This window comes from Parasteatoda tepidariorum, chromosome X1, assembly GCF_043381705.1.
Source record: "Parasteatoda tepidariorum isolate YZ-2023 chromosome X1, CAS_Ptep_4.0, whole genome shotgun sequence".
NCBI classification, from domain to species: domain Eukaryota; kingdom Metazoa; phylum Arthropoda; class Arachnida; order Araneae; family Theridiidae; genus Parasteatoda; species Parasteatoda tepidariorum.
In genome coordinates this window covers 56,388,448-56,402,883 of record NC_092214.1, presented here as the reverse complement: position 1 = coordinate 56,402,883, position 14,436 = coordinate 56,388,448, and the positions used below count along the sequence as shown (strand labels likewise).

Here is a 14,436-nt window from a genome sequence, read left to right as displayed (position 1 = left end):
CTTACCAGTTCCATTCCATGATTGCTTTAAAATCCACGTGGATGAAGTCCAGCCATTGAAGTTTCGGCTCAATGAAGACTAGCTCTAATACCAACATTACTACATTTTAAATTTAAAAATTGTTGGAATTTTTAAAACTTTTCATAGTATATGAGGGATCAACGTTGTACCAACTTTTTTGAGAGTTTAGTGGTTTTAAAAATATTTGTCACTGTTCTTTGAAGAGTCGAAAAAAATATTTCAATAAAAATATAGTTGAAACTTTAAGTAGGTGCTTATATAAGTCGAAATTAAAAATGGAGTGCACTGCATCGAAAAACCTTGGAGCCACCATTTTACATAACTGAGAAAACCTTATATAATATATTCTATCACATTCTTTTAATAGAATGAAAACAGCCACTAACTAGTAAAACTGTTCCTTGTTATTCACAGAAAATAATCAGTCCTTCGTAATCCAAAATAATGATGGGGATAATTCAATATATACTATAAATCGTGGTTATTTGTATACAACACAAATAGTGCTTCCTATTATGAGAGGTATGTTTAAATCAGATCTAAGCAGCTCTTCTTGTATTCATTAAATCAATGATTCAGGCGTGAATGATCTAAATATTAGTAAGAGTTATTTAAACTTACATAAAGGCTTTTCTCTTTAACATTATCATCATAAAGGAATAACTTAGAAATTATTTACAAAACTCATTTTATGTAGGGTAGAATTCTGGTATCTTGTGGAGGTAAGTCAATGCAGCCCATAATTAATTTTAAAGAAGGAGCAAAACGAAAACCAAATTTCAATAAAGCAATACTTTAAAATTACTAACTACTGCACTGTTAGAATTTTCATTCTGAAATTACGGTGAACTAACCGACAGCAGTCTGTTCATCCTATTAACCATAAAGTTTTAGGTTAGGAACATTTTTTTTTACCTTTACGGTTTTGAATCGTTTAAAACTGGTATGGATAAAAGACCGTGAATACAAAACTATACGGTTTTGTAATCATTTGCAAATAGCACGGTTTCTAAAATGAAACTTAAACGGATATTGGAGCTTTGTGGGTGCTGCGCTATTTTGAGTGAAAGATAGTTTCGTATTCTAATAGTCCGAAGTCACCGTCTGAAGAGGGCAGGATATTGAAAAATCTTCCTATATTGAAAGAATGAAAGAAATATTGTAGTATCAACGCTGCGATTCGAACCCCTGTTCAGTCGGTCATTAGATTGACCGATTATTCCTCTCAGCTACTGTAAATACCCAGCTCCAGGGAACAAAATGGTTCTATAGGGTGGGCCTAGTTGGCACGGATAGAGTTTCGGTTGTTTAATCGCATTAGGAAAGAACAATCAATAAACGTTTTTTTCACACTTAACAGTAGGAACACCATCTTGACTCTTTATGTTGAATATGGTAAAATAACGACAAGAAAAACTAATATTTTTTCATTTTTACCGAGAAATTTGTAACAGTATGATTACTTTTTTGCATAAAAAGTAACACATTCCTCGTGGTGAAAATTGTTCATTGCACATTTTAACGCCGTTTTTAGTTCTTTTTATTAAGAATTTGATGAAGTCACTTTTTTATAAAAGAATTTCTCAAACTTTAAATTTTAATTTTAAAACCGAAAATTTTTGAATTTCGAAAAAGTTCTGACTTAAAGTATTCTTGAAGAAGAAATCAAACAAAAATAGTTTTTGGAAATCTATTTAGTAGTTTATGAAAATGAACAAAACGCCGTTCAATTTAGCATATTCCAGATGAAGACAGCAAACACCATTTAAATCCACTTATTGGAATATAATTTTGATACTTACGTCAGTAATGCACAGGATTTAAGAATATTTTCCTGTATCTTTTACACTGAGCGGCCATATTATTAAGACTACCACATAATTTCATATAAGTGAGATACTGCTCTCCATCACCGCTAGAGGGTTGTTATAGTACTTATACGCTTTAGGATCCTTATTTCGGGGGAATACTAGTCCGACTAAAAGATTGTGCCTAAACTTTGATGTTGGGAAAATACAACTGATGATTTTTTTAAAATAGTGAGGTATGCTTGAAAAATCTCATAATTCTTACATACCCTGCAGGGGCATGTTAGCCTACAGATTACTTGAATCACATGAAGCTTCGACATACCCGAACATCTTTTTCAATTGTATATTAATTAAAATATATACATGCATAATCTGTCGAAAAAAATAGGTATTAACAATCATATTTTTACATCACTATTGAATTTACGTCAGTACTTTTAATTTATGTATAAATCAGAAATATTTAGCATTATTTACGAAGAAGTGATTTTCTTAGAATTATTAAGTATTATCGGCAAGTATATGCATTCAACATGTTACTTTGTTTTATAACATATGTTACAACATGTTACAACATCGTTAAAAAGAATGTTAAATGCTTTCACATTAATTAATTTTCTTATGTGCAGTTAATGGTGTTAACTTTCTTTTAAAAAAAATAAGAATTATTAGTTGAATCGAGAGAATAAGCTAAGTTTGTTTAATAAATTCTTATTTATGTCAATAATATTTGGGTCTTATCAAATATAATCGATTTTCTTCTCTGCTTCATTTATTCGTCTCATTCGGTATCTCAGTGATTTTCGTCAAACGTTGAGGAAGTTTAATCGGTATTTTACTGTCGCTGTTGGAATATCGAGTTACCCAGCTGGGCAAGAAAAGGGTAAAAAATACATGCCAGGTCAGAATTTTTACATACCTGGGCATGTTGAACAATGTAATTTTAGTTCCATACCTTTTTATTTACAACTGCGCCAGAAAAGTGCACAATGCCGAAATTTTAAGGGATTGCTTCGAAGAAATTAGTTGGGTTGGCCGCCACAATCCACAGATCTCAATCCCATTGAGCATTATAAGATGAAGTTAAAAGATCCACTCGCCGTCTAGATCTACTATCATTCAATCTCACACTATTGGGAAGTTGCCACAAACGACGACCTATCAGCAACTCTTTAAAAAGAATCAAGGCTGTGTTGAAAGAAAAGTGTGGTCAAATGAAACATAGAGGAGGTTGTTATAAGTCGCCCCTCAGTGCATTATCTTCCATCAATTGAATTAAAAAAATTATTCTATTTGAAGATTTATCAAATTTTAAATCTTTTTCATTCCGATATTAGAATTGCATTTATTTTAAAAAAATTCTTTAAAAATAGTATTTACATAGATTTGCCAATTCAACTTAGAATATGATTAAAAAGCGATAAAAACTGAATTGAGTTTACATGGAATATGAATATCATCTGTACTTGTTACAAGTCGATGAAATATATTCGCAATCAATTTTATTTTAAAGATTAAATTCCAAGTTTAGAGATATGAAAACGACTTTATTCCCTTATGAATATACAGAAACAATATTCTGAATCGAGGCATTTTTGTTTCAGAAAAAGAATGGAAAAGAAGATTGGAGACTAAATTGGAAAAAAAAAAGTTGAGAATTGTCTTTAAAAACTCTTAGGCCATTCTTTTAGTTTTATACCTTCTACCTGCTTCGTCTAAAAGATTTTTTTTTCTTCTTTTTTGCATTACTCCTGTTGGGCTTCTCAGGCTGGTTGCTATGGTGATAGAGTTGGCTTATGAATATGAATTCTTCCGTCACTTGAACAGCTTCTGTCAGTGGAAGAGAAATGATCTCTATCTATTTTTGTAATTAATAAAGCCAGTTCATGAGTTTAGTTGTTGAATTGCTTAAGTGTTTTCCATGTCCACTTATCATCTATATTTATTTCTGTTTTTTTATATTACTTTCTTCTCTTTCATATATGCTCTAAAAGAAAAATTAAGATTTTCATCACTTTGTTTTAATTTTCTTATCTTTAAGATTTTTTTCTGGAAATATTTTGCATTTTTTGTTAGGAGACTGAAATTTCATTTAATTACTGTAAAAAAATATAGAATGACATGTATTGATAAAAAGTTTAAGGATTTAGCTGGCACAAAATTTCAAGAGAAATTCTTTAAAGAAAATATATTTTCACTGAGATAAAAACTCAGATTTTGTTCCATTTGATTATAATTTATCAAAAAAGTTAGCATGATTTTTTGATGAAGATATGAATTATTTACTGTATTTACAGAAAACTGTTCAAGAAGAGATAAGGAAAGAAAACTTCAATAATGAAATAACTTTTTAAGCTCATATTTTAAAATGTTTTCAAAAGTCGTAAATGTATATTATAATGTATGCAAGTGTTCTTTTTTTACTTTGAAATATCATACACATGTTGCGTTACAATTATTAAAATTAGACTTAGATACTTGGTGACATAAAAATTACTAATAATTTGCTACAATACCCTCGGTTACTTAGCGTATTGCTTTGATTATCATTCTCTTTATCTCTTTTATAGCACATGCTTTTTTCTTTTAAACGGGTTGAAGTTAAAAAAAAGTACCCGCAATTTAGACTACTACTTCGAGCTTTCTTATACAGAAAAAAATATTTTCTCAAAATGTGTAAAAAAAAAAGCTAAAAAAAAATATAGTCGAATTTGACAAACCTATGTATTCAAAGGGCAACATATACTCATTTTTGAGCAAAATACATTTTAATTTATCATTATAACCGACGTTGAGCAGCCGACCCAATTTTTTTTAGTTTACGACTACTAATGTTCAACTCCGGAGCCTTGTCATTTTGAACCCAATCCAGAAGACAAGAGAACTCTTGGATCAAGTATTGGGAGAAATTAGCCTTTGTGGAAGATTTTTTGATGGAACTAACCAGCATTTACGTTAAATGGAGATGAAAATCACGAAAACCTCCCATGGTTAGCCTTACGGAAAGAGAGCTCTAACTCATGATCCATCTACAACTGAGGATATTTTCTGTCAAAACTGTGGTCGGTGCAAGCTGGATGGGGAATTCGTATCAACCAGCCATCGCTGGGATTCGAACCTGGTTCACCCCATTGGAAAGCGTACATTCTATTCCAAAATACATTATCTCAAAACTGATTTGGAGTGAGAAATATTTGTTGGCTGCCGGAAGGATTCGAACCAAGAACTTCTGAGATCATACTGGGATGCTCTACCCACCAAGCTTTCTAACGAGTTAGAAAACTTGGTGGATACGATTTAAGTAAATGGATACGAGATCTATTGCTTGAATTTAGGAACATATTGTTCTAGATTGAACATTTAATTTCTCAATTTTTAGCAAAATCTTTACCCAATTAACTAATAAACTCAAACAGAAAGAAGATACTTGCATAATCGTAAATTCATAACTATCGACTAAACCGAATTCACGGGTTTCTTCAAAATTCACTCTATAAGTCAGTTAACTGTACAAAAAAAAACTTTCATTTTTGAATGTAGGTAAATGTTCTGCACGCTTCGATGTATTAGAAATGTAATGTTGAATTATATAAAGCCTAATTCAGTCACTTTCTTTTGTTTTCAGGTCAAATTCTACGAAATGAAGTTCCCTGTTTGTCTGAAGGAGGAGTTTGCGCCGAAGGTTCATCCTGTCCAGAAATTAAAAGATATAATAAAACTGGATTATGTCCTGAACAAGAGCCAGAAGGAGGAGTTTGTTGCAGTGAAAGTAAGAAATTAAACAACTATTTTTCCTGAAATAATTTTACAATAATGAATTATTACTTGAGGCGTTTCTGCTCAGAAATATAAATAGGTTACAAAATTCGAAAAAAATTGGTAAATAAAAGATCTAGAATATCGATAATGTCTTGTTCATATAGAATTTAAATACTTCCGTTTCTTTCATATAAATTTTCAATGTTTTGTATACGTGATTTTCGCACAGCATTTTGCTCATTTATGTTTATATTAGGATAATCGCTGGGAGAACTGCAGCTTCAAAGAGAAAATTTGTGGAGAAACAGGAAATTCCAAAAACATAATTCTGTAAAAGGAGTTTCTCAAAATTGAACAAAAATTCGTCGAAATAGCTCCGAAGGAAATAATTATTGATTTAATTAACCCCTTGTATTCTAAATTGAAACAGTATATACTTATTGTAAGCAAAATGCACATTTTTAAAAGTGAAGTGTAGGGAGCAATTTGCGAGTGAGGCGTTCGTTAGCTATTGTCAGGCGTCGAACCAAGGATCTCTGGGTTTGTTGTAGGATGCTTTAACCACCAAAATTTGGAAATTTTATATATTCCATTCGCTAGAAACATTTTAAAAATACAGCGAAATAAGCAAAAAATAAAATTAAAATTTCCGCTCTCCTGTCTGAGAAATTGCGATCATATTTTCTAAATTATAACCTTTTGTATCATTGAAATTAGAAGTTAACACAAGGTGAACAGCTATGGCGGTTAGATTATCCTGCTACGAACCCAGAGGTCCTTGGTTCGAATCCAGGCGGATGCCAAAAAGTATCGCTTTCACACAGTTCTTCCTCATTAAAATTTATGGGACTGTGCATTTTTCTCAAAAATGAGTATATTCTGTTTTAGTTTTAAATCCATTGGATTTCTAAGTTCGATTATTATTTGTTTCGGAGCTAATTTGACGCATTTTTGTTAAATTTTGGGAAACTTTTTTAAAAAATATATAGTGGTAAATAATCTGATTTTCTCCTCTAAATAAATAAATACAATGAATTATACAAAAATTTGAAATATATAGTCGTGGCAATAATTGTGTTTACGCTGATGCATGTTTGTGAACAATAAGAAGAGCTTAAAACATTATAAAATGCAACAAATGAATACCCACTTAACAAATCAACTAACTACGTAAATGAATATAATAATAATCTGAATAAATGAATACATTTATAGAAATTTATAATTTATCATTTACTGGCTATAAATGTTTTCCATTTAATGGTGTTATTACCTATTATTTGCCAAAATTTATTTTTAATGTATAAAGTCAAGAAATCCTGAAGTGCTTCTAAATAAAAATTGTAAAAATTCCATAAGCTATTTGGCAAAAAAGAAAATGCATAAAAAAGCTTTTCTTTAAGAAATTAAAATGGCACAATGATTAGGTAGTAATTTAGATATTTAACATGAACTGGTTTGCCAAACAGATACTAAAATTTTACATTGCACTTCTTTACAACGGAAATTCTTTCTTGCCAATTTTATCGAGGTGTGCTTACTAAAACCATCGTAAAAATTCGCCGATTAACTAAATTAATTGCCTTTTATTAAACAGGCATAATAAAAAGTCACAGTCATTTGCAATTAGCTTAATCTGATTTTGTTATTATTATCACGGTAGAAGAAATACTTGGCAACAGTCATATAAAGTACAACCTTAAATTAAGCAGCTCATTTAAGAAGACTTAATGCTTGCAAATGAGATTTTATTAAGAAGTTTTGGGTTAAAATGGACAAAGTATTGCAACTACAACAATAAAAAAAGGTGACCCTTTTTTAATTCATTATTCCACACGTTTTCTAATTATTTAACGGGAGCTAACTGTATTTATTTGAAGTATCAAATTACACAAAAGTTTTTTTAGGATCTTAATTTATTACTGAGTTTGTTAAAAAACAAAATAATTAAACAAGCTGTCCTAAAATGGACTGATCTTTTTCAAATAGGAAAAAAGTTAAGGTTACAAAAATAATTCTTGCTGCAAATTTATATGAATGCGCATAAGTTTTTTTCTCAAAGATTTTATTGTTTTATTTTAAAATTTCTTCCACAGATGGCTGTCAAAGCTTCTGCTACCACTTTTTTACAGTGTTTTGAGGCATTAAAATTTTCCTCCCAGTTACAATCTCGGAGTTGTGACTGTTAAAGGATGTTTCGAAAATATCATTTAGTGAAAGTGTGTGATTTGATTACTGAATGAAGTGTTGAGGGAATTGTGATGTGATTTTCTGTTGTTTTTCAAAGTTGCTTTACTAACATGTTTATTCCCTGCAGAGCCATCTATTGCAAAATTTGTGAATTAAAAACAGAGACTTGGGGAGAAAAAATTATGCCCTATCACATGAATTTTCTGAAAGGATTTTATTAACCGTAAACGTTTTCCTATTATAAAATTTTAAAATCCGTCAGTATAATTAGTGACATCTAACTTAATACATTTTTCTTGAATATTCGATGAAGTTAAATTTTTCTTTGAACTCCACTTAAAAATGTTTCTTACAAAATCTTTGTTCCTTTCTTACACAAAGATTAAAAAAAAACTGTTTGAGACACTTGGGGATGGTTCAGGAGAGAGTTTCTAGGTGAAAGAATTTATAATTTCCACATAAAGAAAATTGTTTCTGTTTATTACTCTGTTATCTAGGGAGAACTAATATGTAACCATTTGAAAGGAATACTAAGGAGCAGTTAGGTAAAAAACAGTAATGATTGAAAAAAAGGGACTTTGCACTGTATTTCTTCAAGTGCTTCATTTATTTTAAACTTTTCATGTATTCTATGTTATATTAAGTTCTGGTACATTTATTTGAAAGTTGAACAACTTTTACCAATAGTGTACCAAAAACTGCGAAACTGATTGACTAATACAAATATGATGAATTTATTATAGTGGTTAATTTTCATCTAATTATCGCACAATAATCGTATTATTTGCCATCTATATTACAAATTAGTTACTAGACACACATAACACTCCTTGACATTTTCAGGCTCAATACACTTTATTTCAAATATAAATATAAAATATTAAACACGTAAATTAGATTACAAATAATTCAATGTCGCCATCACCAAAAAAGACTGCCTTATTTCAAATTTTATATGATTAACTACTTTGTTTTGAAGGTATGCTTAGAATTTATTTTTTAATTAGGAAAAAAGTGTGTGGAATTCATTACATGTAATAAGTTCTGTTTATCAAATTACTTAATTAATCAATCAAATTATTATATTCAATAAGTATATTATAAACCAATAAGTTTAATCTGTTAATTAACTTAATGGTTGATCGTTATTTAATTGTTATATTAAATTCGAATTTCGCATTAAAAGATTTTTTTTGATTAAAAAAATCTTGTTAAGTTCAAATATTTGATTTTTGAAAAATGTTTATTTTTGCTTCAATATAGAGAAAGAGCAGGTTCTTCACGCATATATCATTTTTGGGCTTTAAACATTTATTGACAGAATAAAACGAAAACTCATTAAGATTTTGAGTACATTCGTCAATTTCATTGGCATTTTTAGATACATTTCAATTTTTAATGCTTACGGTGGAGCATTGTTTAATGAAATAATTTTATATCGTTATAATACTGGTATTTTATTCTTGAACACGTATAATTAACTCATAATGCTATTTATTTGAAATGTGTCATACATTTTGAATGATATAACAATTCTTCAATCTCTCGATATATAGAAATTAACCTTGATATTTTATGACAAATTGAATCCTTGTTTTATTAATCAGTCGTTGATGGCTTCCAAACTGCCAAATCAGCAGATGACAAGTAAAATTTAGAAATCTATTAAACTAGATTTCTGTTCAATAAATTGTGTTCTCTGTATGACAGACAGTTTGTGTTAAATATTAATACATGATTTTAAATGATTCCTCTTAAATTAATATGGCATTGAGAGAGATTTTGCGTGTTATTAGTGTTTAGAATATATATATATANTCTACACAATCACAGAAAATAAAGCTTTACGCATTATTACAAAATTATAATTACATATTTTTACATAAATGCTAGATAATAACTTGAGATCAAATTTTGATTCCAATAATTGCATTTATAAAATAATATGCACGCTAGAATAAACAAACATTCATTGAAAGAAAGTATATGCTTAAAACTACCTGAATATGGTAAAATTTATTGTGTTCCCTGATTTCTGGGAACGCCAAAAAAATCAGTAATTATTAAAAAAGTGCTCTATTTCATGACAATCTTACTTGATACAATAATTCTGCAAACATATAAAATGATAGTTTCATACGATAAAAAAATGCGTACTTAAAATTCAAGAAAGTTTTAACGAAACTGTTTCTTGTGAAATGCTTACCAAATTGACCAAATTGTGGAAATTAATAACTTAACTTTTTAAGGATACGAATTTAGTTGAAATCCTTAAGCTAAATGAAGCGTAGAGACAACATAGCTAATTAGGAAATGCAATATAAAACAAAATGAACATAAGTACTTACTCATTCATCACCAGAAATTGAGACCATGTATTTTCTTGGAAGCACTTAATGATGCACCATCCCGTCATACAATGTAAAAGGCATTAGACTTCAAGTATTTTTTCTTTTAAGTATTCAGTGAGCTACACAAAAAATACTTTGTCCTGAATAACTTTTTTCCTAATCAATGGATTTAAACACTGAATAAATGTATAAAAGTTATAAAATTTAAAAAAAGATATGATTTTTAAATTTGTTTACTAAGAGCCATTCAACTAATAATAATGTCGTTCAAATATTGTATTGAGTAATTTAGAATCATAAAGTTTAAACCAAAATATTTCTTTTACATTTCAATTCAAAACTATTTTGACCATTATTAAATAAAAAAGCAAAAAAATATTTATTTATTGAAAATTATTTTTTCATATGGATCTTTAGGAAAGCGACTTATACAATTAAGTGCAAAAATTTTTCGATTCACTTAGATTCCCGAGATATGGCGAAATACGTAAAAAGTGAAATCAAGATTAAGGGGCCCAAACATTTACCCACTCTCCTAAATTTAATAGGAAAAGTAGGTTTTTATGAGTGATTCATAAATTCCTTAATAGTTAGAGTTAATTACTTAGCATATTTAAATTCATTTTTTAAACAATTGAGATCGGTCCTTAGTTTGTGGAAATCCGATCAGTATAACACCCCCAGATGGCAGACAGCAAATGTTATATTACCTTACTGCATATGTTATATTTTCATTTTCATTTGGTTGGCATGGAAAGGTTGACTAATTAATCCTCTTTTAAACTTAGTAGAGATATTAGTATAACAAGCTTGTTTTTATAGAGAATGAAAAAAAAACTCATATTTTTGCTTTTGCAGTTAACCTTGATTTAGCTTTTTTAATCTTTCCAATTCTCGCCTTGCCAAGGCTTTCCGGGGTAATATTTTGTTTGAATCGAAAACTTAATGATCAGACTAACCTTCACTTTTAAAGTGTTAAACAGTGTATATGAAAGCCTGCGCAAGTAAACCTTGTTTCAGCGATATTCGTAATATCTAAAATAAACCTAGAGAAGGTGAATTTATTCTCGGTTTGAGAACACTTTCTACTATTGATTTGTGAATGATAATTCACTCTCAATCTCAAAGGGTTTTTCTGGGTTTTTTTTATAAAGATTCAATCTCTACATAAAAGGGTTGTTTATGCGAGCTTAATGCGAACCTACTTAAATTAGCATAATTAAATTTAACATTTTTTAAAGTTTACCTGGTTTATTTGCTAATCATTTATAAACCTTGTTGAGCTTCGTGAAAAAGGTTGCTGCCACCATTAAAGTCAACCTTACACAGCTATCTGGGATAATTATTCGAAGTGATACTTTTATTCTTTTTCTCACTGTTCATATTAATTTATTGATAATTTTACAATGACGGGTATGTCTTATATTTTAATTTAAGATAATAATATATAATAATATTAAATTCTCTTCTAGATAAATATATAAGAGTAGAAGAATTATATTAAATTAATTCAATCCTAATAAATTATATCTAATAGGACAACTTACTTTCATACAGAATGTTACATTACATATTGATTTCAAATAATTTTCGCTAGGCAAAACGATATTATTTAATAATCATTTTTTACTTTTTTTAAATCCCAACACAATTAAGCATGTTACCATTGATATATTTCATAACAATTAAGGATAATTTAACTTGTTATAAAGTCAATATTTGAGCTTATTTGTCGAAGTTTTAACGAGAATCAAGTTCAACCAGCATGAAAGATGTTACTTGGCGAAACCCAAGTTGTTAATCGTTTTGATAATAGCTCTTCATCCTCTTCTTGAAAATTTATTAGATGACGTTTCGTGCTTTCCAAAATTAATGCCTTCTTAAGGAGCTGGAGGGAAAATAATCTCCACGCTTTATAAGTGTCTGGTACACTTTGCAAAACAACCTCTTGAAACTCTACTGGGAGAAAGAGATTTAAAGAAAATATAAACTTAAGATAGATTAGTTCCTATTCCAAGTTGAATACACACGAAGCTAAATAATCTCTGTAACTCTGAATAAATTCAAGACCAGTGTAAATAATTTTAGTACACGAAGTCTAAATGAATTCAGCAGGTGCAAATAAATACATTTTTTAAAGGCATGAAAAAGCCATAATTAAACTATATTAATGAATTATATAAAAGAATTAAATAAATAAATGAATCTGAATATATTTTATGATATGTCAATTATCTCTTCTCCTTATTAAAGTATAAAAACTTAGAGTGCGTGGAAAAGTAAACGAATCACTCTGAATAACTTTTGATCTAATTATCGGATTTTATGTATTAATACTTAATCTTAATGTTTCGAGGGGGTCACCTCAAATAAGACAATTAATTAGTGCAGACAATATTTTAATTAACAAAATCAGATCCAAAAAATCCCACATTCTCTGCATAAACCTATTCTTTTTTGGCAGATTTAGATTACTTACCTTCAAATATAAGGGGTTGCCGCAATCTGGAAAATATGGTCCCAAATAATTCTCTCAGGAGATCGGACCAAAGTATGGGCCCCTAAGCCCTTTGACACAGATGCACTGGTGTCTCTATAATATATTTTTCTGACACTCTAATTACAAGTAAAAATTTATTTTGGAATTTCTTAATTACAAGAAAAACAGTCTAATTAGTTACTAAAATATTTGTTAAATTATCGGAACTACATTTATACTAAATATAAAATTCAAAAATAGCAGTTTAAAAATTGTAAATTTGAGTCAGGCAAAAGTGATCGTAATCGTGCACTTTGCTCGATCAAAAACAGGTCATGGCGTTTTTTTTCTTCTTTATTTTCATTTCATTTTAGCAAAAAAGATTATATGATATTTTGGCTAAGAAATCTGAGACAGTTAATTTGCAAGTTTAAATTTGTTGGGATGAAATTTATAAGCCGTTGGGAAAAAATTTAATAAACTAAACTGATTTACAATATTCAAATGAATGGAGACTATTGAAGGAAATGCTTACTGAGATTTTCAACACTTGATGATACTGAGAAAAGCTTAATTTTCATATTATAATTATCAGGCTATGTTCAGCCGGAACGGTGACTTATTTATTTGTGTGTTTGAGTAGACATGGAATATATATGGTGATTCTGTTGAAAGTAGGGAACATTATAAGGATTGATAAGCAATTCTTGGCCGAACTTGTCATCTTAGTTCGGTGAAGATGCTTTCGTATTATGAAGCAGCTGCTCACGTGCAGTTTAATCGATATTGTTCATTGTTTAAATAAACTTATTTTATGTTTTCTAATAATTATTGTTTAAAATTTCATTCATATAGGCTCAGAAACAGCCGTCTTCCATATTTAGCTATCAAATTCGTGACACAAATTGGCTTCGCAATTTTAAACAGTAATTATTAGAAAACATACAATTAGCACAAAATAACAATAATTTAAATACATAAAAGTATGAGTTAAAACGTACACGAGCAGCTTGTTCACAATATGATGTGCCCCTAACGGCGTATGATGATATTTCCATCCATGAGTTGCAATTCAATCCTTATGATGTGCTCTATATGTTCTCCAAGTTTGTAATCGTTGTACTAAGTGAATCACTCTATCAAAGCGTTTTCTTGAAAACACGCATATTTTCAACTAAGATTATGTTAAGCTCAAAGTCATAAGTATATTTTTTTCTTGTAACGGACAAATAATACTTGGTTAGCATTTTTCTGATGCTGTTATGAATTATAACCAAACATGTTCTTCTACTGCGTTAATTAATTGTGCTATGTAAACCTGTTGCAATATTTATAATGAAACAAAATGTCATGTTCTTGTTTTTTTAGTACCAAGAGGTGTAACTGAATGTCGAGAACATGGGGGTCGTTGTGGACAAGCAGAAGAGTGTCGCAATGTACAACATTTTGGTCAACTCGATTGTCAAGAAGGCAGCCATTGTTGTCTTTTAATATATTGATTACAAATCTGTAAAAATTACATCTGCATACAGACTGAATATACATATATCATATTTGTATTATAAAATCTAATAATAATAAAACTTTTACAAAATTGCTATTTCGTAAAATTTATCTCAAAATTTAAAGAAAATTAACACCAGTGCAATATGTAGTACATTATTATTTTAATTAAGCCGACCTGGTGGTCGAGTGGTTAACGTGCCTGACTGTGGAGCAGCTGGTCGCGGGTTCGAATCCTGATCAGGGCATGTATGTTTCTTTCTCTCTGTGTTCTATGTCCTTTCTCCTTTGTGTGTGAATGTGACCGGCCCTATAAACGGGT

At 29.5% G+C, this 14,436-nt stretch overlaps 1 protein-coding gene across 2 annotated transcripts in view; it reads left to right on the top strand.

Annotated features, from left to right (window-relative positions):
• Window positions 1–14,209, top strand: part of LOC107448937 (U-scoloptoxin(19)-Tl1a) — a 62,154-nt gene extending 47,945 nt beyond the window's left edge. For both annotated transcript variants that reach the window (XM_016064309.4, XM_016064310.4), the window contains exons 3-4: window positions 5,458–5,601; window positions 13,980–14,209. In XM_016064309.4, the coding sequence (XP_015919795.1) occupies window positions 5,458–5,601; window positions 13,980–14,110 (275 nt within the window). In that variant the 3' untranslated portion in view covers window positions 14,111–14,209. The remainder of the gene's footprint in view (window positions 1–5,457; window positions 5,602–13,979) is intronic.
• The last annotated feature ends 227 nt before the right edge of the window (window positions 14,210–14,436 follow it).